Source organism: Amblyomma mixtum, chromosome 1, assembly GCF_055824585.1.
Source record: "Amblyomma mixtum isolate Tamu chromosome 1, ASM5582458v1, whole genome shotgun sequence".
Classification (NCBI taxonomy): domain Eukaryota; kingdom Metazoa; phylum Arthropoda; class Arachnida; order Ixodida; family Ixodidae; genus Amblyomma; species Amblyomma mixtum.
The window spans coordinates 22999285-23027029 of record NC_143012.1 but is presented as its reverse complement, the minus strand read 5'-3'; the positions used below and the strand labels follow the sequence as shown (position 1 = coordinate 23027029).

The window sequence follows — 27745 nt, the reverse complement described above, 5'->3', positions numbered from 1 at the left end:
ATGAGTCAGGCCGCCGCGGTGGCTCAGTGGCTATGGTGCTCGGCTGCTGTCCCAAAAGACGCGGGTTCGATCCCGGCCGCGGCGGCTGGAATTTCTTTGGAGGAGAAATTCTAGAGGCCCGTGTACTGTGCGATGTCAGTGCACGTTAAAGATCCCCAGGTGGTCGAAATTTCCGGAGCCCTTCACTACGGCGTCTCTCATAGCCTCAGTCGCTTTGGGACGTTAAACCCCATAAACCAAACCAGATGTATGAGTCAGCTGACCAGACAGGGCGCGTGCCTAGCGCCACCTAGTTTATACAAACAGAACTACAGAATGCAATACCACAAAACCTTTCTGAAATCCCTGTTTGGACGGATGGAAGAAGTGATTGAAATCTAGGAATTGTTTGATTTGGCTGTAAATGACATGTTCCATTAATTTGCAGGGTACACTTGTTAACGAAATGGGGCTATAATTAAGAGGTGAATAAGTAGTGCCTGTTCTGTGGACGGGAACGACCTTCCCAACTTTCCAGTCGTCAGGTATGGTTCCTTCAGACAGTGATTGCGTAAGCAGTGCATAAAAGGATACGGGAGCAAGCTAGTTTAGTGTTCCTTAAAATATTTGAGTTTGTATCACCTATGCCGTGGCGGATGAGTTCTTTATTTTATCCATTATGCATGAAATTGCGCTACTGTTGAAAGTTATGGGTCCCATGGCTGTGGTTGTAAGTGATAAAGTAGAACAGGGCAATTCGGATTCGTCAGTAAAAACGGACGAGAAAGCAGTGTTAAATGCGTTTACACATTCGTAGCAGTGTTAAATGCGTTTGCACATTCGGTATCAATCATTGTAACACCAGCATGGCACTCAGACAGTAAACATGTTTTTTTTTTTGCATAAGCATCTTTTTCACTGATTTTGTGTGTAGAAGCTGGGGTCGTCGTGAACCATTTCGAAGGTCGTATAATCTTTGCTCAGTTAATTTTACTGCCCACAGTTGTCGCATTCAGTGTTAGTAGTGCCGAACCACAGGCGCGCGCTGTGTATCATGCGAGCGACGCGCTCGTGTAAACAACGCAGATGTAAACTTACCCTCGAAATAATACCGAGTGTCTTATGCTAAGAAATTTTAGAGCAAATTATTTCGTCTTATTACTCGCTTCGAACTCGCCCCCGGACCATTGTGGCAGAGGCGCAAATTCGAATCTAGCAGCAAAAGTATACAGCTTGCCATGTGACATGCGGCTTAATATATGCAGAGGGAAGTCTGGAGAGGTGGTTGCCCTTCAAAACGGCGGCAGATGTCTACGCTGCCTCACCCTTATTCCTTTCTCTCAGAGCTGGCGTGGCCCTGCCCGCAAACGCAACAGCTTTTCGTTCGAGAAGGAAGAATCAGCTGCAAAGCTGGCATTAAAGGGGCTCTCAAAGGGGCTCTCAAAAATGCTGCGGTATGCCTAAGATGTTAAAGGACGCCGCTACACGAATATACTCCAGCAAGGATTTTTTAAAAACGTTTTGTGAAACCTGAGATATGCATAGCTAAAATCTGAATTTCCACGTTTTCATACCCTTATCACTGCTCTCGTCACTATGCACACTGCTTTCCCGCCGGCCCCACCAACTGGCCCTTCCGCCGGCTGCCGACGCGCGGGAGTCGGCAGCCGGCCCCACCGTCTCCGCAAACTTCGTAATCTCATCCGCTCATCTTACTTTCTTCCACCCCTTCAATGTTTGCCTTCGGTTGGAATCAAGTCCCTCACCTATCCTTCGGACGCTATGTCATGAAGGAGACAGCTTGTATTACACAATGCAAGCTACACTTTACCTCTCAGTCGACAGGTGCTGAGATCTCAACGAATGCAGCAAATGTGCACTTTTCGACTTGCATGCAAATGAGCCAAATGGTTTCCGTTACAGCGCCGACATAAAATATTTTCCGCGCATCCGTATTCCGAAAGCCTTCGCTGCTGGCACTCCTGTGTTATACCTAGGGCAAGTCTTTCAGACATGGTCCCGCAGCACTTACGCTGACTAGAATGCTCAGTACCAATAAAACAATAGATATGAAGGTGTCAGATGTTTTCATCGCTAAATAACACTCGAGTTGAATGCACACAAAAATATTCAGTTCTGAGTTGCCCGCCAAACATAATGCTTCAGGAGGAAATGTTCCTGAAGCTGGCCCTTCCTTGATTGTCGATTCGATAGTCAGAGCAGCGTGCACCTCTGGTCCGGGTTCATGGGTGCACCGGGCTGGCACCGAAACACGGTGGCGAACTCGGGCACGTGCTTGAAGGTGTCGTCGCACTGCACCTGGGAAACATGCCCGGAATCCTCTCTTCCCGCGCACCTCGTAAAGCACGCCGCCACGAAGAAAAGCTGCTCGGAGGACAGGGACTCCAAGCCCATCACAGGCAGGTCCCGTCGCAGTGCTCCGCTGTTCGCCCGATACGCGTCAAGCGCCGCCCTCAGAGACACTGGCTCCATGTGGCGACCGTAGTTCCGCCGAGTGAGCTGCAATGGCAACATAAGCGGTTGAAGCCTCAAAGAGAATTTGAAAGTCCTCAGTAATGGAACACCACTTAACAACCACTTCGGCATTCGTCCCAATCTGGGCACAGACGTACTCCTACCCCTGAGTGAAACCTTATTCTACGCCAAGAGTCAAACTGCCAGCATTTGCGCAATTCTCGCCCTGAACGCGCAAAAAGCCTTCGAGAATATTATCCTTCGTGCCATGGCCCCCACGTGCTGTGCGGCGCATATGGCGCTACATTCAAGCCTTCTTAACCCAACGAACGGCCCAGATCAAACTCGGCACTAATTAATTACCTCCATCCTCCCTCCCCGATCGGGGTATTCCACAAGAAGCCGTTCTCTAACCCCCCCCCCCCCCCCCCTCCCCGTCTCCCTTTTTTTTAATGGAGCCCTAGCCCATTGGCCAAACAATTCACCAACATACCTGGCCTCCACGCGGCAGTATACGCCGACATCACCTTATCGACAACTGAAGGCTCTATAGGGGAACCGCGACACTTTGCAATTGCTATTCGATGTCAACAATCGAATCTTACCAATATGGGCCTTAACTGCTCTCCGCTAAAATCGGAACTGCTCATGATCAGATCACTTCTCCGGGATCCAGACATATACCTCAGAATGTACGACGACCACATACCAGTGGTTAATAGACACAAGGTACTTGGACCCTATATACAGGGCACTTTCGATGCAACCTTCAGTCTACAACTCCTAGACAAGCAAACCAACAAATCGTGGTCCTTATTAGCAGAGTGGCCACACGCAACCACGACCTGCCGCAGGGACAAAAACTTAATGACAGACGCCTTCATCACCAGCCCTTTGACTTATCAGCTTCCTTATCACCTGCCTATCAAAACGCAACAAGACAAAGCTGATGTGCTTATTAGAAAGGCGGCCACCTCAGCGCTCCGCCTACCACAGTCCGTTAGTACAAATCGCTTACTCATATTGGGCACTTGCAATACTATCTCGGAATTACTCGAGGACCAAAGAAGAAACCAGATACTTCGACTAACTCGCACAGAAACCTGCCAACACCTCTAACGGTAGCCACACCTGACCCTCACCACATGCTCACCTGTACCCAACCATCAAATGATCTCACCTGACATCCAGGGTCCAATGCGCATCAAACTTATATCCATAAATATGAACACCGAGCTATACAAGGACAGACGCCAGGCCCGAGCTGAATATTAGCCTAAATACTACAGATGCAGACCCGGCATACTCTGCGTGGACGCGGCTCAACATACCCTACCAGTCTATTACACCGCTGTCGCCGCCTACAAAGATGCATCATCGGGGCCGCAGCCACCCTCCACGCTCAGCCCGCCGGCCAGAAATGGCTGGTGGATCGGGCTTTACGTGAAGCACAAGCCCGTGAACTCCTGGACCAGTACGGGATCACCCTGGAATTTTTTTTTTGTGTAATAAAGTTGTTTCCATCCATGTCAACTACCCTACGGAGGCTGAGGGCGCGGCCATCGCCTTGGCGGTCAAACACGCTACATTAGATCCCGATATCACTGAAATCCGCACAAGCTGCGTACCGTCACTATCAGCAAAGCATTATCACACCAACCGCCCGACACATCCTCGCAACAAGAGACAGGCTTACGCAAGAGACAAACCTCACCTGGGTTCCTAAGCATGCCTCGATCCCCGGTAATCAGCGTTTTCATGCGCCGGCTCGAGAACTATCCCTCCGGGCCCGGGAAGATCGGACACCCAAACCCATGCAGGAGACATCGCGGGCTGTACTCACACACCACTAAATCCCCACTCATTACAAACACAGCCGCTTCACACACCCGCCACCTCATGATACACTTCATTCAATACACAGTGCACTCTGCCGGCAGCTGCAGACAAACTGCTATATCTCACCTTACCTCCTTCATCGCTACCACCCTACCTTCACCCTCCCACTTTGCTCAACATGTTAAGCAGCCAAAGCCACCCTCATGCACTACCTGTGCTAATTCCCCCAACCGATGGCAGTTCCCGCCATACCCAATCCATCCTCCTCCTCCTCCTTGGAGGCCGCTCTGCGATCTGCTCAACCAGGTGGCTAAACATGGCTACTGGACACCGGAAGAAGCAGAGGAAGCAGCTATAGCAATAGCCATTGCCCAAACCAATGCGGCTTATATACTGAGCGATTCCAAAACAGCCATTCTTAACTTCGCCCGCGGACGCGTCCATCCCCCCGCGTGGCAGATATTGAGAATGTGCACCCTAAATCCCGATAGGCGTAATGAGCTCGTGTGGGTGCCGGCTCACTCTGGCAATCCCGGAAATGAGGCCGCCGATAACATAGCCCGAGGACTTATTTGCCGGGCAAATGGCGACCCCAGCCGGGATTTCTCGAGGGAGCGGGCACACACGTTCTCAGAACTAACTCAACAAGCACGCCTTGCCCGTCGACTCTATCCCCCTCCCCACCCCCGCCTATCCCACTCCCAACAAATCCTCTGGAGGCGACTCCAGACCCGAACTCTTCCTACCCCTCAGCTTCTATCCCACTTCCGCCATGTTTCCCCAGAGTGCACTCTCTGCGGAGAACCGCACGCCACCCTAGACCACATCCTCTTCGGCTGCCCTGCCAATCCTCCCCCGCAGGGACAGCCCGCCATCGGTACATGGGAGGAATGGGAGGCCCTCCTTGCGTCGCAGGACCCGGACGCGCAACTTCGCTGTGTGAACCGGGGTGCCAGTGCCATGGCCCTACGTGGCCTGGACACATGCGCGTAATGTGAGGGCTGTGCGGTGGCCCTGAGATCTTGTACGGTCCAAACTCACTTGCTTAATAAAGTTTTCCATCCATCCATCCATGGACAGACCTCTGTGTGAAGCCCAGGCCCCTGGATTCTTGGACACGTAGAAGCCCACCCTTAAGGACCTTTTCTTTTTTTCGCAAAACAAAGTTGTTGCGCTTCCTTCTCCCGTGCATCAAAGTACAGCGGAAGCTCTAATGTAGCGAACAAAAAGATCTCTTAGATTTTCGTATAATTTAAAAAAAATCATGAATGTAAGGGCTATTTCTTATTGCTCACTACAGTATGAGGCATTAATGCCCTCTTCCCCCAGGAGTTTCTGGGGGCATAACTGTTTTCCTCTAGTTCGTTTTTCATTTCTTTCCTTTCGGGGACGCTTCCCATTGCGTCCATTTTCCGCCTGCTCTAAACGTTTTTAGCTTCCTGACACATTCAAGTGACGCGTTCTGCGGGTACATATTGTACTTCACATTGTTATAAGCAGCGGCAGGGATCGGAAGACCACGAAACATCGCCAAGACAGCTCAAATACCAAGTATCTGCGGCCACAACTACGGGATGAAGAGCCATCAACATTTACTGAATTTTATAGTAGCGCGACCTGTCACATTACCCTGACCCTCATACATCATAAGCCTGAGACATCATGTGCAAACTACTGAGCACGACAGGATCCCAGCTCAAAACCTGCTTATATGTGAAAAGAAATAAGATTTTACGACGATAAAGGCAATGGATTACCTGGCATAAATTGTTGACGAATGAAAAAGACGATGGAAATCGATTATATACATCGTCGCAAACTGAATATATGCGGACCTAATTATAAAGTTTCTATTTTAAACAAATGAGGAGGAAATGTATTGCACAGGGTTGGTTCTCTAGTCGTGGAGTTTGTCGCCTACACCGAATGCAAGCTACCTTGAGCGCAGAGGTTTATCAGGCCATCCTTGAAAACGGTATGCTGCCATAGGCACACAATATGGTGGTATCTGAATGTGTTTCAATAGAATTACGACCCGGAGCACTCTTCAATACGTTTGCGAAAAATTGGATGAAGAAGAGGACGGTCGACCTTTAGAGTGGCGAATGCGGTCGATCTGCTGAGAATATTTCAACTGAACATCTTCGAATTAGCATCTCGCGTTTTCTGAGGATCAAAAAACACCGTAGCGCCGATCATAAATCGACCAGCACTTCCAAAAGTGGGAAATATTGAGCAAACGTTCACTGACAGCTTCCTCAACTCCATGCTTCGGCAGAGTCAAACAGTTACTGACGGAGAAGGCTTGCGTGCGAATTAGTGACGGGATTACGCCATTGTTAAAAGGCACACCATTGTGTCCGCAAAAATGAACTCCTGCAATGACCAACAGAAATTAGCCTCTGGTGCGACAACTGGAAATCGAAATTTAATGACTCCAAAACATTTTGCATGTGTCTGCAGCGCTAGAAGGATCCATGAATTTTCTCTTACATCATCAATAGTGCCGAATTAACTGAAATAATAGAGTTTAAATATCTAGGAATTGATCTGAGACAAGGCTTGAACAGGTCACTGCATGTGGACATCTGCAATAAGGCCATGCTTTAGCTTTCTACATTGCGACGAAAACTTCACTATGCCTCCCCTGAAGTAAAAATAATGGCTTACGAAATGACTGTACTTCCAGTGCTGACTTACGCAAATCTCCTTTCGGAGCATAGACTCATGGCTTACAAAACAAGAACTTCCAGTGCAGACTTACGCGTCATATTTAGGAGTTTTGAACTCATGGCATACAGAATGACTGTACTTCCAGGGATGACTTACGCAAGTCATATCTGGGAGCTTGCACTCAACATAACATAATGAAATATCAGCGTGTGCAAAATAAGGGCCGATGTTTAACTCTGTCTCATATAGACGAACCTAGTAAGTGACTGAACTTAAATTTAAAGTAGAGCGATTCATCACGGTGAATATGCAACTTAATGGGCTCAATTATTTTGTGATGTTTTAAACGGTGATTATAAGGCCGGTCTAGAAAAATATATTGCATTTCAAAACCCTGTTGCCACTACAAAAAAGATATGAAACACGGCACCACTCAATGTTAGCACAAACACTTTAAGATACTCAATTTAGTTCGAAGCATAGGTGAGTGGAACAACTTACCAAAATATATCGCCGGTTCTTCTGAGTTTTCAAAAAGGCTCTTAGAAAATATTTGCAACGTATTTAAGTTACATTTTCTTAGTATTTTATACCAATTGTTCTCTTGGTTTTCTTTGGTGGCTTTTGTTACTCCATGAGCTGTATTTGTTTTAAACTATTCAGCAAGTAATTTGAGTACAGCAGTGATATTCGGCAAGTTCCTATTTTTGACTAAGGTAGTATTTCGTATTTTGATACAATGTATCTTTTTGTTCGGCATGGTATTTAATGTACTCTTCATCCATGTGCAATCTTTGAGCATGGCTGCAATGTCGCTCCCTATTGTTTGCGTTGTTGCAGAACATTTTTTGTGCATATTAATATGCACTAAACTAAATTTATGCTCAACAGTCTCGGAAGGGAACAGCAGTGTACAACTGGAAGCGACGAGCTTGAAGTGCAAGGGAATACGTCTACTTAGGGCAAATAGTGACCGCTGATCTGAACCACGAGAGAGAAATAGCTAGATGAATAAGAATGGGGAAGAACGCATTTGGCAGGTAGTTTTCCAATATCTATCCTAAGAAAAGTATATAGGAGCTCTGTCTTACCAATACTCACGCAAACGAGTCATTGAGACTAACAGATACGCCACCCACCCGCCGCTCATGAGTGAGGCAAAGCAGGAGTTTTCAGCTACGACATAGAGGGCGCTGACGTCGACGCTGTTACCACGGAGAAAGTGGTGCATGCAACACCCACTGAGTATGAAATTCTAGATCATATGGGAAACTCTGTGTGCAACTCCTGCCGAAGAACATTCTCAGTTTTGCCCAGAGAAGCCCATATATTGTACTGAGGCTATTTTCTTATTAGTCTGCAAGTCCCAGTTCTTTCCCTTTTTCATCTTGCTATCCTTCATAGCTAAATTCGGATTGCATGGATATCCTCTCCACCCAGACATACCAGCAATGAGTGCTAGACATCGCCACATACAGTGAACGTTCTTAAAGGCACTAGCGAATGATCCTCATTCTTTGTACGGGTAAGCTTAGACTTGGCACTGTTATTCAGGTAAGATCTGCGTGCGGATGCATTCATGCTGCGGTGAATTCAGCGTTAGAAGAAAAAAAACGCCTTCATTAGAGGGATGTCATTTTATGATGGGTTTATATAAATAAGCCCTATAGGCTTCTGTGTACAGTTTCGCATTCTAGCACTCGCCTTGTTGGGCACGCTGTCCTCCATGCAGGTGATGAACGCGTCCACAACTCTGCTGCCGCCTGACGACGTGTAGTAGGCATCGACAAAAAGCCCGCTCAGGGCCTCTGCCACAAGACTGCCCACTCCAGCGTAGTTGGAGGCTCGTGTGACCGCCTCATTGAAATACGGGAAGGTGAACACATACGGCAGCAAGACCATGTCGGGGGAACCAGCTCCGCTCAGACGGAACAGGTACTGGTCCCGGTTCTCGATGATTTTTGAGAGGCGGAAAGACGTCGTGTCATTGAGCAGGCTCTCAACGACCAGGCGCCAGTTTGCCACCAGTGAGTCGTCCTCGAACTTGGGCCCGGTAGAGCGGTATTTCTTCACGGAATCTGCGTCGCAACAACAGGGAAAGCTGTGCGTAAGTTGGCGAACAGCATCAGTTACGGCCTAAGATGGGTGAATGCCGGTCAGGCCAGTTGACCGGCCATTGAAGTTTATGACTTCACGCGTAAACTTGGCTGGCAACCCTCCTCGACGGCTTAGAGGCTAGGGCGTTGAAACTCTATCCCTTAGGTCATATATCAAATCTCGGTGGCGGAGATAGCACTTCGATGGCGGCGAGATGCAGATAACGACACCAGGCTGTACCGTGTCAGTGCACGTTAAAGAAGCCCAAGTTGTCTCAATCCGGTGCCTTACCCTGCTATGTCTTCATACCTGATGTGCCGATTCGGGATTTCCCGATTCGACTCACTATAGCGTCAACTACAAGAAAGAGCGCGGTTCACGTTTCAAACAGAATCATTATGGGATCTTTTAAAAACTGCCCAACGATGAAATTTTTTGAATCTTACTAACAAAAAGCCGCCATTCCGGCAGGAAGAATACACATTCCTGCCTCAATCATTGCAATCTTCAACTCCGGAAACCTGAAGGCCGAAATTTTTCCGCGCCATAGTTAACGCGCTGTTTATTTTCTATATTTTCTTTTAATCCGTCTCACGTTGCCGCAGCGTCTGCAGGCCAGGAGAGCAAAGAATATTTAAATGCATAGAGAAGAAATAAATAAATAAGGTCTTCACAGAATGGTTACGAGTCTGCAGCACGAATACTCGGCGTTAGGCTTTGCGTAAAGCAAATGAGAAAAGAGGGCCTTCAGGCATTAATTTCCGCAAGGATCCGGCAGTTCTTTCCTTTTTCTGCTCATTGCCAAGACGCTTTGTACTGACGTCGTATCTGCCATCCCTGCCTGCTCGACAATTAGCGTGGCGTGTGCTCTGTGCACGCGGTGCTTACGCCGGCAACACCGCCGTGAGATCAGGGGAAGAGGTAGCAAATGATAGCGCTCTAGAATGTGCAAGGCTAATTCGACCCGGGCCTTGGTTACCCCACTCAGCGGAACTCAGTACTAAAGACACCGGGAAGTATTAGTTATGTTACTTTACGGGGTTCAACTTCCAAGAGCGACTGAGGCTATGAGAGACGCCGTAGTGAAGGGCTCCGGAAATTTCGACCACGTGGGGTTCTTTAGGAAGGCTTTTTGACGGCCTAGTTTATTTATTTATTTATTTATTTATTTATTTATTTATTTATTTATTTATTTATTTATTTATTTATTTATTTGTGATACTCTCAGCGTACAGAGTACATTTCAGAGGGGAAGGGCAGTTGATAACAAGAAAAATAAACAAAGCACAATTCATACAAAACTATAGAACAACTGAAGCAGGATAAAAAGAAGTGAGCAAAATTAACTCGGAACAGATTAATAAAATAGTTTAAGAACAATACTAGTACGTGGAGAACACAACACTACAATAAAATACAAGAGCGATCATTATGTAATCAAAGTGACAAGTATTCTTCTAAATTGAGTTCAATCAGTGATGCTAGTTAATGATGCGGGTAGGGAATTCCATTCTTTAGAGGTTAGCGGAAAATATGATTGCGCACATGTCACTGTGTTACAATGAGGCACTGTGACCTTGTGTCCTTGTGGCCTGTGACCTTGTGACTGTGACCTTGTGGTCCTTTAATGCGCACTGACATCGCACAGTACACCGGCCTGTAGAATTTTGTCTCCATCGAAGTTCTACTGCTGCATCCGGGATCGAACCCGCGTCTCTCGGGTCAGCAGCCGAGCACCATAACCACTGAGCCACCGCGGGGGTTACGAGCGAGCGCTTTTTTCAACTGGAATGAACGGAATTTTATTTTTTGCAAATCGTAAAATGTCGCCATAACAAATAAGAAATTCACAGATACTTTCTCGATGCGTTTTAAGTTTTTTTGCTGTTTATTGTCAAAAATGAACCCCATTGTTTTTCTACTGAGTGCGAACGCATGCCACACCTTAAAAAGAATATTTTGCAACGAATTTGAAAATTAACCATTCCTATCCTTATGTTCATGACAGTTTCTTGCAATGTTCCACAGTTGCCTCGCGCACCCCATTAGTATTATATGGCAGTCTTAACTACTCGGTATGAGTACAGGACAAACTTTAAAAGCGCGATTTTACTACGCGTCCGAAGGTTAGGCTGTTCCCTTCGATATGTTTGTAGCAGAATTTTACAATATTCCACAGTTGCCTCGCACCTAAACGGGATTTCCAAGGAATCTGGATTTGATCCAAATTTCTTTGTGCTTACGTTGGGGGAGCTTCTTTGGAAGCCCCTCTTTTCTATCAAAAATATCTTCATCACCGACTACCACCCATTCTTCCCGACTACCACTATTCTATTAGTATAATATGTACTCACCCTTACGCTGCCATGCTTGCAGTGTATAGTCTATATACGAGTTATTGTATAAACTCCTCGCGTTCAAGGACCTTCAAGGACCTTCAACTTCGATTGTTAGCCGGCGAGGACTGCACTGGATATGCGAATCTGTTGTCGTGAACTGCGCAAGTGAGAGCTCGGGAAATGCTGGCGCCTGAAATTCCACATAGAAAAAAAAAAACCCTTACTTCTAGCTCCCATCAAGTGCACAGGATAACTCCGCAACAGCCCGCCGCCTGTGTCTGTGATTACACGCTCGCTTTTGGACGACATGCTACAACATCAACGTCGATATCATATGAGCTTTCCGCGGAAGAAAGCCTCTAATACAGTTGTTGCCACAAGATATGCATTTAATATGAGTGGTTACGTGCTATGTTCACGTACTTCGCAGTGTCGGCAGAGCTGACTCACTTGAGTTCGGCGGGATCGGATCGTGGAAGTACATCATCGCGACGTCGGTAGAGTTCCAGTCGTGGACGACGGTGACATCCTCCCTGTAGTGCTCCCAGCTAAGGACGCGACGGTAAAACGCTTGCCGAACGTCCACGACAATTTCTTCCGCCTCAGGGCGCAGAGATTCGGGCAGAAAGTCGCTGCTGTACCTGGAAAGTGCGATGTATTTCAACAAGCGGTCAAACAACGAGGGACTTAAAGGGAAACTGCATAGGTATTAGAAATCAACGAACTTAGGATGGTTGAATGTGTGAAACTTGCAGGTAAAGCATGTGAAGTTTTTTTTTTTGCGCTAGCACTGGATATAGTGAAGTAATCGCCGATTAAAATCCGGACACCCTTCAAGCTTCTCCGCAGCGCACAACTCTGAGTGGGGGGTGCATGATTACGTCATCGAAGGTATCGGTACATTTCCAACGCACAAACGCCTGCTTTGAAGGGAAAAAACAACGCCACCGACGGCTAACCCTGCGGAGAGTTGTTTGACGGCGTCTAACGGGTGAGGGCAGGGTTTGGCTGACGACAGCGGTAATTTGAAATCATATCTTCCGTGACGTCACGCTGGATTTCCCTGCACTAGTCCATGCTGGGTCAAAGGTGCCTGCTGGGTCAAAGGTGCCTGCACGGACGAGTGCAGGGAAATGCAGCGTGACGTCACGGAAGGTATGATTTCAAATTAGCGCTGTCGTCAGCTAAACCCTGCCCTGACCCATTAGACGCCGCCAAACAACTCTGATATACTGATCATTACAGGGGTCAGCGGAAACCTACCCAGCCCCACACAAAAGGCTCACCAAAGAGGAGGCGGTAGACTGGCGCAGACTACAAACCGGTACCTACCCACACCTGCAAAAACTACACAAGATTTCCCCTACACAATATTGCCACGTATCATTGTAGCGTCCGTTCGTTCGCGCAAGGCCGCAGAAAAGGGGTGAGTTGAGTTGCCGGGTTGCGGCTCAGGGACCCGTTGCGTGCGCACCCCGAGGACGGTAGCCTGGCCCCCTTGGTTTTGTGTGTGCGTTGGCTGTTTGTCGGGGCTCCTTGAGCAGCCGCCACCCTGGCGCCGCCGAAATGGGTTTGTTTTGAAACAAACGCGGCAGATGGCGGCAACGACGGTTAACCACAAGGAGGAGGGCCGGCTTTGCAAGGCCGCTTTCGGGCCGCAAGACGCGGCCGATGCGCGGACCCCTGGGGCCTCGAGAGGGGGTCGCGTGCAAATTTATTGCTTTCGACAGCAGACCGCTTGGCGGACGGGATGCCCCAAAGACGAGCAGCGAAGGGGGGAGAGCGCGACCGGGGCAGTGCGTGCGGTTCGGGCAAAGTGTTTGCATTCCCTGTGCCGCCGCTGGTGGTTTTGTGTATTTGTGTGTGTCGGTGCTGTAACCAAGCGGAAATGCGTAACGTCTTCGTGGAATTCGCGCGGCGCTCGCGTAAACAACAACCCCGTGAGCACCGGCGTGCTATTGGCTCCTTCAGTTTGAACAAAATTTCCCTGATTGGCTCTGACAGGCGCATTTCCTATTGGTTACAAAAATGGTCCCCAGAATTCTGGGAGAGTGCATTTAAGGGCGAGTTTTTGGCGCGAAACGAGAGGAGAGATTGGACCGGGGGAGACCGGCGGAGATCGGCCGAGAAGGGGGAGGCCGGAGATCGGACCGGGGGGGACTTGGAGATCGGAGCTCGAGGGAGTCCGGAGAGACCGGCCGGCACCGCAGCGGAGACCGGGCGAGGTCTGAGAGGGGGTTCGGAGAGCAGTCGCTGGTGAACGCTTGTGCAACAAACTACATAGTCCCGAAGAAGTTGTCCAGTTCGTTCCGCAACGTGTCGCCGGATCACCGAACCATTAGAAGGCTACAAGATCAACACCATCGATCATCAAAAATAACTGGGTGTTATCAGTTTTATTCCGGCGACGACCCCTACGACGACGACACCTACGATGACGGCCCCTACGACGACGGCCCCTACGACGACGACTCCTACGACGACGACACCTACGACGACGACCCCTACGACGACGACGACAACTACGACGCCGACGACAACTACGACGACGACGACACAGCCAAACTTGAAGCTTTTACCGCTGCCCTTAAACCTTATTACGAAAGCTAAAGGACTCGAAGTTCGCATTCTCCGCGTTTATTTTCATTTTAAAGCATCGAGACGATGCTTCTTTGCGAGGGGGGTAATGCCGCGTATCATTGTAGCCTCCGTTCGTTCGCGCAAGGCCGCAGAAAAGGGGTGTTATCAGTTTTGTTCCTGACGCGTGAAGCGACCGGACTAATCTCGATTGTTCACAGCCATGAACAGCTTCGCCTACGTGTTTCTAGATTACTCTAGATGATCTCGACCTGTTATCTCGAAGTTTCCTAGCCGGCTTTAAATTGAACGATGCCACGAGCAGCGGGAATTCGTAGTTCGACGACCGCCGAGCACGCCTGTTGCTTACGCCGCCGCCGAGTGATTCAGTTCTTTTGAGGGCGCAAGTCAGCCCAAATAAAGAGCTTCGTTTGAAAGTCTTTGTTGCTGTCTTCCTGAACGCTGGACTGCCGTCACTACAACGTGACAATATGCAGACGAATGTCCGTGGTGTCAGGGTAAACCTACACTAGAACATATGACATAGACCTGCCATAAGTCAGACTTAGAGCCAAGAATAAACCTGAGTGTGATGCAGTGGGAGCACTTGCTGGCCAGCGAGGACGAGGAAGTACAACGATCACTAGTGCGCCGAGCCACGATGGCAGCAGTCAAGTGCGGAATCCTGGACCAAGGATCGACCACGGCGCCCAGTGACCCCTAAGGGTCAAGAACACTTGAAATTTATTAACAATAAAGTTTTTCCATCCATACTGCACTCGTCCGGTGCATTGAGGAGAAGCGCAAAATGCAATCATCGATTACGCCACTATTTCAAACGCTAGTGCAGAAACACTCGGCATGCTTTACCTGCAGCCTATATAGATTTGAATCCTTGAATATCGCGAAATTCGCAAAAAAGTGCTGCAGTTGACCTTTCATAGCGTGCACACAATAAAACTTACTGGTCTTTTTTTGTGTGTGTTTGCTAACGAAGCGCAGGGCTTAAGGAAGTAAAGAATAGGAGATTATATGTCCTGGTGTGCCTTAGCATTTGTAATAATCAGTTCTCCAAGACATCTTTTTTTTCTTTTCCGCGTGACGAAATTAACGAAAATTTTGGTTCCGAGTTTGTCACGATTTCGCCTCCTGCATAGCGCAGATTTCACAGCGTCACCGACTCTAGGAGAGCTGTGGTGTCCTCCAAACGAAACCGTCGTAACTGCTAAAGCAGCGAAGTCTGTACGTGGCCGGGTATGTTTACACCAGTTTGGTACAACTGTTGAACCGCCTGTTCCTCCAGAGTACACTCTACAACTTAGGATAAACCTTTTTACTGCTACAGAACACATTTGGGGGCATACATTTCTCTCTCATGAAACTTTCGCTAAACATGCGTAACCGAACATGCGTTTAAGCTTCACTGTTAATAAGCCTGCTCTAGTCAATTTGCCAGTGCCGCTATGCCGAGGCCAGACTACGTGAACCCGCCAAACGCGCCACTCTGTTCGCTCATTTATTTATTTTATTTTTATTTATTTACATGATACTGCAGACCTTTTTGGTCCAAGCAGGAAGGGCAAAAGCAAATTGCACAAGAAATGGTTACAGAACATCTTACATACATACATATGTTTAAAATTCATGCATGCAGATATAAAAGCACTCCGATATACATCTTCGTCACATATAAAATAGTCATAAATTCACGTTTCAGAAGGGCATTTTCAGGGGTTAAAAGACATTTGTAATGGCCTCTTTGAAGTTAGGACAAGTAAAAACCTCTTCCGGTAGTGAGTTCCATTCACTGATTGTTTTCGGAAAAAATGAAAACTTATGGGAGTTTGTTTTTGCGAAGTGAGGAGTTAAGCTGTAGTTGTGTGTGTGTCGCGTTTTTCGAGCTGATGATGGAGTAACATAAGGACTTGCCGAGATGCCAAACTTTCCCTGAATTAAGCAGTACAAAAATTCTATTCTTGCTATCTTTCTTCGGATGCTGAGAGGTTTTATCTGGTTTGTTTGCATAAGGAGAGATGGAGATTCGGAGGTTTTATATTTATTATAAATGAAGCGCACAGCACGCCTTTGAACTTTTTCTACCTGCGCAATGTCCTTTTTCGTGTGAGGGTCCCATACCACGGCAGCGTACTCGAGTTTTGGCCTAACAATGGATTCGTAAGCTAATTTCTTTACATTGCTTGGTGTTCCCCTTAACTTATGTCTTAAATATCCCAGTTTTTTCATTGCAGAAGAAGTTATATGACTAATGTGGTCACTCCATGTGAGCTGGTCATTAATGATTACGCCTAAGTATTTGTACTTGGTTACCTGAGTCATAGTTGTAGAATTGAGGGTGTAGTTAAACATTTGAGGCACCTTCTTCCTTGTGATACGCATAAATACAGTTTTTTTAGGGTTTAGTGACATTCCCCATTTCGTACACCAGGATGAAACATCATTTAAAGCAGTATTAAGCAGGGCTTGGTCCGAAACCGAACGTATTTCTTTAAATAGCATACAGTCATCAGCAAACAGATTAACCTTTACATTTTCGTCAATGGCAGAAACTAAATCATTTATATAAACCAAAAACAGTAGGGGACCCAACACACTCCCTTGCGGAACACCTGAGGTGACCTCGAGAGGAGGGGAACTAAAACCGTCAATCTCCACATACTGTTTTCTATGCCGTAAGTAAGCAGCAATCCATTTTATGAGTGGTGGAGGTACTCCTATTATTTTAAGTTTGAGTAGTAGTTCATTGTGCACAACCTTATCAAATGCTTTACTGAAATCGAGGTAAATGACGTCTACTTGTCCGGACTTATCTAATACGGCACTAAAGGTATGGATAGCTGTGACTAATTGCGTAACAGTTGAAAATCCCTTTCTAAAACCATGCTGACATGGACTAAGCGCTGAATTTGTATTTAGAATCTGCATTATATGATTTGCAACCATGTGTTCAATGAGCTTACATGAAGAACAAGTTAAGGAGATAGGACGGTAGTTCCCCACCGAAAAACGGTCCCCGTTCTTGTGAATAGGCACGATTCTGGCTGTGAGCCAATCAGGAGGTAATGAAGCTAACATTAGTGATTCACGGAAGATTTTGCATAAGAAATTGGCTAGGGATTCTGCATAACGTCTTAAGAATGCATTTGGAATACCATCAGGACCAGTAGAACACTTTGGATCAAGTCTGAGAAGCATCTCCACGATGCCCTCATAAGATACCAAGATAACAGGCTCAAATGAGGAATTAGGAACAATGTTCAGATTATTAACATCATCGTCATCATCGTTAATGGAAAACACAGAATGGAAATACGAATTAAAATGCGCTGCCATTTGTTGTGGACATGTTATGACCTCATCATTCACAATTATCTGCTGAACAGGCTGAGTGGAATCCCGGAGGTGGTTCCAAAATTTACTAGGATTTTTTTGCATAAACTGCGGAAGGGTTTCAGTGAAATAACGTTGCCTGGCCGACTGGATGCTAGAGGACAAATCCACCATCAACGCGTTTAAGGAACTTGATTTGGGGGACTTAGTTCTTTTTAGGCGTTTAATCCTCCTCTTCAAATGAATAATATACCGGCTAATCCATGGATTTGTTTTCTTCAAGCGTATCTTTTTATCTGGAATAAAGTTATTAATGCAATACTGACAAAGCTCTTTCAGTTTTGCCCATAATTCTGGCACGTTCTCGGCTGAGAACGTTTCAAATGCCAGTTCTAAGTGGTCCAGTACAGACTCGTCTCTTGCCTTTGAATAATCTTTAATGATTTTGTGTTTGATTGTTTTTGTTTGATGGCCTTTCGATAGAGCGAAAGATACAACTACTATCTTATGGTCAGATATGCCATTGTATACTACGGTTGAAGAATCAGAAATCGAGCGGTTTAAAAACACTAGGTCGAGAATAGAGCTGGCAGATCCGCTTACCCTAGTTGGTTCCAAGACGACTTGTTTCAGATTATGAGCAAACATAATATCGCAAAGAAGGCCTGAGTCATGCATTGATTCGAAATTTTCAGTACACCAATCGATGCTTGGAACATTAAAGTCACCAGCAAGAATTATGCTCTTCTTGCCAAACAATGAAAGGTGATCCTGCAGCCTGCCCAGGTAATCAGCGTCAGAATTTGGTGGCCTATACAATGCGCATAGTATGAAGAAACGGCAGCTGTACGTGATTTCTAGAAATAGGCTTTCATGATTTTCGATTTGTTGTAGAAGTGTAGCTTTAATGTTTTGTTTTAGTAACACTGCGACGCCGCCTCCACGTGATGCCCTATCACGTCTGAAAACAGAGTACGACGGAGGAAAGATACAGCCACTACTAATATCAGGGTAAAGCCAGGTCTCTGTTATGATGGCTACGTGCGGATTATGATTAAGCAAGGCTATTTCGAGGGGTTCAGTTTTATTAACTAAGCTTTGCGCATTCGTGTTCAGAATAATAAAGTGGGGAAGATATGGTTCTCTGGAGGTTGAGCGTCAATCTGAGGTCCTAGCGTCCGAGGAAAGAAACTGAATTCGCTTGCATGTAGCGTCGTTCCATACATATGTCTGATTATTGACTGTCAGCTTGTCATTAATAAGCTTTACTTTGAGACCGTTTTTTCTCTCCGCTTCAGTTGATTCCCATAGTAACTTACGTTTTCTCAATGTTTCCCGAGAATAGTCATTCTGTATGAAAAAATCGGACCCCTTTAGTTTACTTACATTCGAAAATACATTTTTCTTCTCTACATAGTCCTGAAAGTAAACTATAACTGGGCGCTCCTTATCACTCTTTTTTCCAAGCCTATGAATGCGGGTCACTGAGGACGTTTGGACGCCTAAAATGATCTGAAATATATCAATGAGTACCTTGTATTTGAGCGATTTTTCATTTTCCTTTTCGTCTTCAGTAATTCCGTGAACAATCAGATTTGAGCGACGGCTACGGTCTTCGATATTGGTAACCGTTCTCTGTTGTATGTCGAATGACTGGTGAACAGATTCCACGTGCTGCTCAATTTGCGGTATCCTGTCAATACTGATTTTAAAATTGGCAATACTATTCTCTACTCCCTCGAGTGTAGCGGACAAAACACTAAGGGACGCGTTTATTTTGTCATAACAAGTTTTCAGATCGGAAATATCTTTTTGTATTTGATTCTGCGTTCCTATAATAAGATCAAACATATTTTCATTATTGGGACCCGGATTGCTTTCCACGTCACCACACAGCAGAAGTTTACATACCAAAAAACACTCATACGCCATGGAAACACAACGCTTTGGGCACGGTAGGACCAGTAACATGGGATCGTTACTACGGAAAGAACAGCAACCAACCTGAATAAACAAGAGGGGAGGCATGTTCAGTTGCAAGTCCCGGCCCGGTCCACCGTGCCCACTGAAAGCGAAGCGATGAAGGTCTTCCTTTATAGCTGCAGCAGATGGTGACGTCACACTCCAACCGACGTGGCCGGCAGGGGGACAGCTGAGTCTTGGTGCGTCATACACACGGGCGGAGGCGTTGCCTGATAGCGGTGACAACGGGTATCTGCTGCATGTGTCCAAGTTAATCTCGGTGAAACCGAAGAGCAGGGCCTGAATAAACAAGAGGGGAGGCATGTTCAGTTGCAAGTCCCGGCCCGGTCCACCGTGCCCACTGAAAGCGAAGCGATGAAGGTCTTCCTTTATAGCTGCAGCAGATGGTGACGTCACACTCCAACCGACGTGGCCGGCAGGGGGACAGCTGAGTCTTGGTGCGTCATACACACGGGCGGAGGCGTTGCCTGATAGCGGTGACAACGGGTATCTGCTGCATGTGTCCAAGTTAATCTCGGTGAAACCGAAGAGCAGGGCCTGAATAAACAAGAGGGGAGGCATGTTCAGTTGCAAGTCCCGGCCCGGTCCACCGTGCCCACTGAAAGCGAAGCGATGAAGGTCTTCCTTTATAGCTGCAGCAGATGGTGACGTCACACTCCAACCGACGTGGCCGGCAGGGGGACAGCTGAGTCTTGGTGCGTCATACACACGGGCGGAGGCGTTGCCTGATAGCGGTGACAACGGGTATCTGCTGCATGTGTCCAAGTTAATCTCGGTGAAACCGAAGAGCAGGGCCTGAATAAACAAGAGGGGAGGCATGTTCAGTTGCAAGTCCCGGCCCGGTCCACCGTGCCCACTCTTACTGGAGTGGTGACAACTTTAGAGGTAAAAATCGCAGCTAGTAGCGTGCTACGTGATTTCAATGTCAAACATGCCAAAATTTCGCTTCCATGGAGAAAAAAGCAAAACAGCAAACTAAATAATTAACCAACGTTCACCTTAAGATCGAAGACTTCCAGTCGTCTTTCAAGGATATACGTACACTATTAGCATACGCAACCGGTGTCAGCTCCCACTGAAATTCATGCCTCTTTGAGCGAATATTGCTGTGAGCTTGTTTTTTGCTGTTTAGTTTTCCAGCAAGTAATACTGACATGAGAGCTATTTTCAACGTACCCGTAAAGTACGTCGTTCCCGGTGATAAGGAATGTCTTGCTGAAGCACGATATCTTGTGTCGCAGCTGGGCCTTCGCCTGGCTGCCGTGGAAGTTGACCAGTAGCCGCTGATTGGCGAACAATGCCGCCACCTGTACGGTGCACCAGGAAACTAAGAGGTGCATGTCCTTCTCTGAGTTCTGGTACAAGAGCATCATGAAGTGGAAGACGAACATATAAGCGTCCGAGCTGAAGACTAGAGTGTCGTTACGGTCCAGTGGGATGCCGCAGTCTCGCAGGGTGTCCTTCCAGCGTTCTTGTGTCAAGTTTTCCACGAAGCCGTACAACAAATCGTCTCCCAATCTTTGCGTGTTCGTCGAGTGCACGCTTACCCAGAGGTTTTCTGATATATCACGCTCTACGTGAAGTGTCTCCGCAAAGGAGACGAGGTCCTCGCCATTTCCGTTCACCGTATCCCTGAACTGGTCACGCAAAACTTCAAAGTATCGTTTCCGCAAATCTACGGAGAAACGAAGCTGCTCGTGCATTTTCCTCTTCAGCAGGTGGAGCTCGTCAGCTATTCGAATCATTACATGTTTCTCGCGTCCACGAGACGTTATTTCGAAGCTGAAGACGCCGCCCCAGCGGAGCCGAAGTGAAGAGAAAAGTATGGTACGAAGAACATCAGGTTTGCGCGCATGCCGAGGCCACTCTATGCCGGCTTCTCTAAGCGCCGACAAGACGTCGACCAGTTGGTCGCACTTGCCTTGCCCGACGCATTCGCAGCTTTGGTAGAAAACCGCCGCGCGCCCCAAGGCGCTTTGATCGCTGTCGGGAACTTCCAGGCCTGCAATTTTGTGGTACAGGCGGTCCAGCGCTGCTCTCATCGTGTCCTCGTTGACGCTCAGCTCGTGGTCCCTGCGCCAGCCGTCGCAGACGTAGTGGGTGAAGCTCTCGCAGGGATTGACAGAGACGTTGATGGAATTGAGGAGGAGCTTGGAGTATTCTCCGCAAGCTAACGTCGTGCAGGCGTTGTGCTGCCTTTTCTCGGGTCCGCCTCGAGTCAGCAGAAATGATATCAGGGCTACTAAGGCCAGCGTAGCAATGACAGCCGTGACACCAACCATAACTGAAAAACTGCGCCTGTTGGTTGCGGTCCACTGGGAAAAAAAGAGAGAGAGAAAGAAATGCGTGTCAAATGACTACGAAGTTCTTCCCATCTTATTCAAGTGGTGTCCAAAAACATTAAGTACTAGCGCACTAACAAATTTCGCCATTCATGCTCTCACGCTGCGAATGTGAGCGCTCACTAGCGGCGTCAAATGCTTAACCTGTTCTATTAAATACCTCTCCGAGCCCGTAAACTGGAGTCTTAGAGCATCTCGCTTTCTTGTTCTGCGTCACGATTGCGAACTTCGAAGTCCCGGTGAGCCTAGACTTTCCGATCGGCATCTTGGTGTGCCTTTGCACGCTTTATTAAATCTGAGAGCAGGTTAACAGATGGGTTGGCAGCGATCCCTCTACATACAAGCAGCGGCTCTAGTTTCTGCGTGTTCCTGATGGCCTGCGCCTCGAGGTTAGGCTCGTGCATAACGTCGCCCCATCTCAACGAAAGCAGCGCCTTCCCCGCGATTGTCCGGTGGCATCGGCTCGTTGGGTCTCTGCGTTGGGATCGACTGACCTCCCACGCCGGAGCGACGTTCAACAGCGCCGGTTGAGCTCGTCGGTCATTGGCCGTCGACGCCTTTGGAGGGCGCATGACGTCTCCCTCTATCGCTGAGCCTCGCCAGCGAGAATTTGGTTTTACTGTCTCTCCTCCTCGCCTGCTATGCACTGTAGAGCCCCAGAACACTGGCTCAGGGTGCCCGTGGGCTGTGCGATGTCAGTTCACATTTAAGATCCCCAGATGGTCTAAACTATTCTGGAGCCCTTCACTACGGCCCCTCTTTCTTCTTTCACTCCCACCGTCCTTCTTTTCTTATGGTACGATTGAGGTGTCCACCAGGAAGTTAGACAGTTACAGCGCCGTTAATTCCCTGATAACCAATATTTTTCCCCGCCGCAGAGGGCGTGTCTCGGGGGAGGCGACACGGAAATAGTGACCGTGTACTGTGCGATGGCAGTGTATGTTAAGAGTCCATGTTGCAGAAATTACTGTGGAGTCCTCTACTGCGGTCTCTCTTCACGTCGGTCTATCTATCCCTCCTTCCTCCTTTCTATTATGTTGCGGTTAAGGTGTGCATCGAGATGACAGGCATTTAGTGGGCCTTTCCTTTCAAGGCCATATCCTTTTCCCTGGCTTCTCTCCGTCGCACCTGCGACGCTGGTCCTATGATCACGGAGTGAAGGAAGAAAGAGAGAAGAAGGAGTGGCGTAGGGGGTGGCTCAACAATAATTGCGCCTTAGTCGGGTTGATTTCCTGAGAAGAAATCATCATGTGATCGCGGACACGTTGGTTGAGACGCAGACGAGGTCAAAGCGTGGAACCATAGAAGGTTGCCATTAGGACCTGACGGCCTAATAGGCTGCTCCTACTAGGTCTCATTTTCTACACCGAATTCTAGTTCACAACAGCCAATGAAAGCATGCGCACCAAAGCCAAATTTGTAGTAGATTTTCCTTGTTTCTTTCGGAGATTGAGAGCAGTTTACAACAGCAGAGCATTGTAGAAACCGGCTGCAAGATAAGCAACCGAGATTTTGAAAAAAATACCTACTGTCCTAGGCAAGCGAAACCAACTGAATGCCGTTGAAAACCCAAGTAGGTTTATTTCTGGATATTCATAATTAAAAATAACTTATTGCCCGATTTTGTAATATTCGTATCACGAATAAATTGCTATGCGAAAAGGATACATCGTCTGCAAAAAAATGTCAGTGGATTTGGGTAATTAGGCCAAATGCGGATATGTGCGCTAGCAAAACGAAAATTGTCGGTTGGAGCCAGGACCTACTAGGTGGTACCAGGTTCCCGCCTGACTGCAGCTAAGCATCATTCGAATCACGTTCTCCTCCTAACCGCTGCTGCTCATTCCACTTAGTTCGGTGCGCTTAGGGGTGGCGCTACCTAATTAGCGCCGCAGGTTTCTATCTGGTTACCACCGGCTACATAATGGCGAGTAAACCACCCGATGGGCAGGTCAGCAGTGGCGCAGTGTCACAAGACAGGTGCTATGATAGGTGTTGCAATTGGTGGGACTTTGGTTGCTTGTTGCGGTTTGCGACCCAGGCTGCTCTTCCCGAACAGCCTCTCACGATTAAATGGGCTGCCGCCTAACACGGTGGCAAGGTTGCGCACCACCTGGTGGGAAGGTGAGTGGCCTGCCACAAAACCGGGTTCAGACAGACAGACAGACTGTGGAGCTCACAACGCTAAGATGTGGGGAATATCGACTATAATAGCTACCGCAATAAAACAGCCGTCGAAACCTTTGGGCGAAGGCATCAAAGCATTATTTTTTAACTTTCTTTAAGTTTTAAAAGAAAGCTCGCAAAACGCAAAAGCCTTTCTTGTGACAATGACGCTGCTTCATCGTCTTAATAAGCGTCTCAAAGAATAAAATCTGCTCCTTGCGAGCGATATCTGTCTGCAGCTGCCACTTGGTAGTCTTGTTTTCAGGGCAGGAAATAAAGCTGCATAAATGGTACATTAGTGCAGGCTTTTGAAAACCATCTGTAAATTCTTAAGGTATCTTTTACTCCTGAAGCCAAAATTTAAAAAGTTAGCTTGTTAGAGTTTACTTATTAGTTTACTTTTGAGAACAAAAACTATACTGCACAAATAGGCCAGGCGACACTTTGAGCAGTGAGTTAATTACACCGGGCCAGGACCTTCCGCATTTATTAAACGCTTGGTTACTTTTAGCTGGGATATCTGGTATACTGTGGTGGCTTTTGAAAAAATAGTCGGCATATTCAGTGTCTGCGTGGTTGTTTCCATGCGTTCCTGCTCCTGTTTGTATGGCATATTTTTTTAGTTTTAAAGCCAGTTTAGCTAGCACAAGTAATGAAATAGTTAGCACATGCTAGTATCAAGCTAATGGATTAAAGAAAACTTGTCGACCTGTAGGTTTTCATCGGCGCATGAGGCGCCTCCGTTGTTTATCAGCGCACATTGCACTGTTGTCATTCCATCTAAAATAAATACTACGTCGTCGTGGCTACTGAGTGAACGCATGGGCCATGCCTTGAGGGAGTCTTCGTAAACCTCGAATCAGCTAATGTACTGAAAATAATCGACTCACCGGACTCGGGTTCCCAGTGTCCATGGCCGGGGAATGCGCCGTTGGAGATTTAGTTCTTGGTTCTGGGGTCATTCGAAGTAAATCTCGGGCAGGCATTCTAGCCGGGCTTTTTCTCTCATTTATCTTGCCCACTGAAGTTGGGGTAGTCTTGCCAACAATGGGCGTGTTGGTTTGCAGCCGAGCACCGATGGTACGGCCTGGCTCCGGCTGGCTTGTCCCAAGAATGTTGGGGGTTGTGGTACCAGTAGCCAAAGCAGCTTCGGATGTTGTCACGAGACCTGGCTTGCCTCTAGAAGCTGGCACAGTCGGACCTTCCTTCTGACCGCCGGAGAATTCTTCCTGGCTTGGAAGAACATCGTCTAAGACTTTAACCTCCATTCTCTGCCCAATAGGCGGCTGGTCCAGTATGGAATAAATGCTCGGCTTATTAATTGAAATCGGGGGCACTGACTCTTTGCCTTGATTGCCTATGGCATTAACAGCATCAGGAGCGATGGGAGACGGCATTTCGCCGAGGGCGTTTTGCATCGCCGGGTCTTCGCTATCCACAGAGAGAGTCGCTTTGCTGGCAGTTTTCGTTGTAGGAATGCCCCACTGTTTCCCTTGCTCCAAGGGAACGCGAGCTGGGTCACTCGCTGGAACAGAAGAGCCCAGCGCCTTACCTTCGCTGCCTGGTACGTCGCTTAGGCCGGTAGCCACGCTATCACTTGATGTCGGGAGAAGTGTTTTACTCTCGGTGTGGGCTGGCGCTTTCGTGGCCTCCGTTTCTTGATCATGAGATAGCTGCCGCGGGCTTGGAGGGCTGGCGTCGAGCTGACTAGCAGCGGGCTGGTGTGCTGGGGCCTTGAATTGCCTGCCGGTGCTACCGGGAATATCAGCCGAACTCGGAGTCGGTGCTTCAGTGGGCGCTCCTTGAAGAATAGGCCGGTTGGCGTCGCCATCTTGAAGCTTCGGTGAGCTCGGCCTCTCTGCGGGCCTGCCAGCGCTGCTTTTACCTCTCTGGCTCTGTTGGTTGGGAGACTCAACTTGCTTCCTGGAGGCTTTGGGGGAGCGGGGAGTCTTCCCGCCTGATTTGGAAGGTCCGGACTTCTTGGGGCTCTTGGGGACGCCTTTGTCTTCCATGGCGGAGCTAAGAGACGTTCTTCCGCTTCTTCGCCGTCAGGTAAATCACGCTCGTGCGCACGCACTTTGAAAAGATGATGATGATTACGAGTTAATGCGTACGCATTTTGGCAATTGTGAAGAAGATAATGACCTAGGCATAGTTATAGTGCCCTTGCATAGTTATTCTCTTTTTGCTGCTGATATCTGCAGTGCTACTCTTTTTGCACGTTCGGTCTTTCTGGTGAAAGTTGCCTGCTTATTTGTGCGAGGCTGAATTTGGGCGTTTAAAGCACCTGACGACGTAAGAGTTGCATCACAAATTTTACTAGCTACTTGTTCATTGCTTCGTGCTTACTTGTTACATATTTTGCATTCTTTTTCGTCCCCTGAAAACGTTTCAGTCGTTTTCTGTTCACCGCTGGCAGTGGGGTTCTTGGTAATATGAGAGAGTTGCAGCATAGCGCCACCCGCTTTCACGAGGCGCTACTGCAGATGCGCAGATTTCCTTGAGGGCTCCAGATAGCAGCATGTGCCCAGCCAGCTGCCCGCACACCTGCCGCGTCGGGACCAGATCGCGCGATGCAACTGACGGGGCGCGGAAGCGGATCGCGCTATGCTGCAATTCTCGATTATCTGGACGCGATAACATCTGGCCTAGCAAGCATCCGAATTAAGCGCGCCCCCTACAACATTCATGGCTTTCCGCTGCGGTGTCCTAAAAAAAATTGTCTTATTTATGTGGTTTATTGTCTACTCGTTGCTGCATTGACTTCGTAAGCGTAATCACACTCACTCAGTCGTTTTCATGCTCCTTGTGAATGCAACAACTCAAGTCCAAGAGAAGGAGTCTCGGGCACAAATGCAATCTGGAAGGCAATCTAGCAGAGAGAGAGAGAGCGCGCGTCGCTGTATAGAAGCTGCAAAAAAAGAAAACTCTTACGAAGAAAAGTGCATTGGTAGCAATGCCGCTAAAGCATTTGAACTTAGCAGTTGCAAAACTACACTTATAAACACCTCTGTTCCTTGCAGCATCTTTACGGTGGTCAGCAAATGGAAGCGCCACATAGGTGCGGTAGCGTAAAGCTCTCAGCACTCGCCATGAACTTAAACTGTAAACATGTGTTTTTTTTTTGTATAAGTAGCTTTCTCACTGATTTTGTTGGTAGAACTTAGCGAGGCCGTCAACCATTTCGAAGGTTGTATAATCTTCGCAGAGTTCATTTTACTGCCCACAGTTGTCGCGAACGTCATAGCCTCCACGGTTGGGCCAGTGCGACGACTGGACTTAAATAGACGGGGCCTATAGGGAACTTAGTAATTAGCAGCGAAAGCCCTTCGTCAACTTCGTAGTCTTCGAGTAATCAATGTGTGCGACGTCATCTTTGTTGTTGCAATAAACGACACGATTCCGGCCTCCTCCTTTCTACAAAATTTTCCCACGGCTGCTGCCGATGAATGGATGGATGGTAAAGGCGTCCCCTTTGAAACTTGGTGCTGGAAGTTGCCACCATGCTGGGGCCTTTCGTTTCGTTCGTTTTTTTTTCTTTTTTTATTTCACTGTGTCATAAATCGGTCTGTAAGTTCGCCATATGCTTTAAATACATTTTAAATCATAGGCTACTAACCTTATGTCACCACTGCACTTTTGAGCCAGCAGTCTTGCAGTCTCTTTCTGCTAACTTCCACTGCAGATTGATTCACGTGGTCATTGTTATCACTAAACCTTGGGGCCTCAGGGAGAGTGACTGTGTCTTCATTTTAATCGGTATGGACACCAGCCCATTTGAGAATAAGATGATTAATTCTTTCTACATATTTACCACACACGGCATATACCGGGTGTTTCAGCGAACAGTTTCAAAAATAGGCTTTTTGGGGGGAAATTATAGCTTTTACGTCATAGTATTACCTGTGTTGGCGGACACAAGAAAAC

The 27745-nt window shown here is 47.6% G+C and overlaps 2 protein-coding genes across 4 annotated transcripts in view; one reads left to right on the top strand and one right to left on the bottom strand.

Moving 5' to 3' along the window:
* LOC149365714 (putative RNA-binding protein 46) overlaps positions 1 to 27745 on the top strand; it is a 378374-nt gene that overhangs the window by 193138 nt on the left and 157491 nt on the right. The gene's annotated exons all lie outside the window — the stretch shown is intronic.
* On the bottom strand, positions 1737 to 25830 carry LOC149365719 (endothelin-converting enzyme 1-like). The gene is made up of 6 exons (XM_089575856.1): positions 25371 to 25830; positions 22147 to 22298; positions 20487 to 21625; positions 11853 to 12043; positions 8671 to 9044; positions 1737 to 2499 (listed from the first exon to the last, which is right to left on the bottom strand). The coding sequence occupies exons 1-6, from the start codon at positions 25828 to 25830 to the stop codon at positions 2194 to 2196; spliced, it is 2622 nt and encodes an 873-aa protein (XP_089431982.1). The 3' UTR covers positions 1737 to 2193.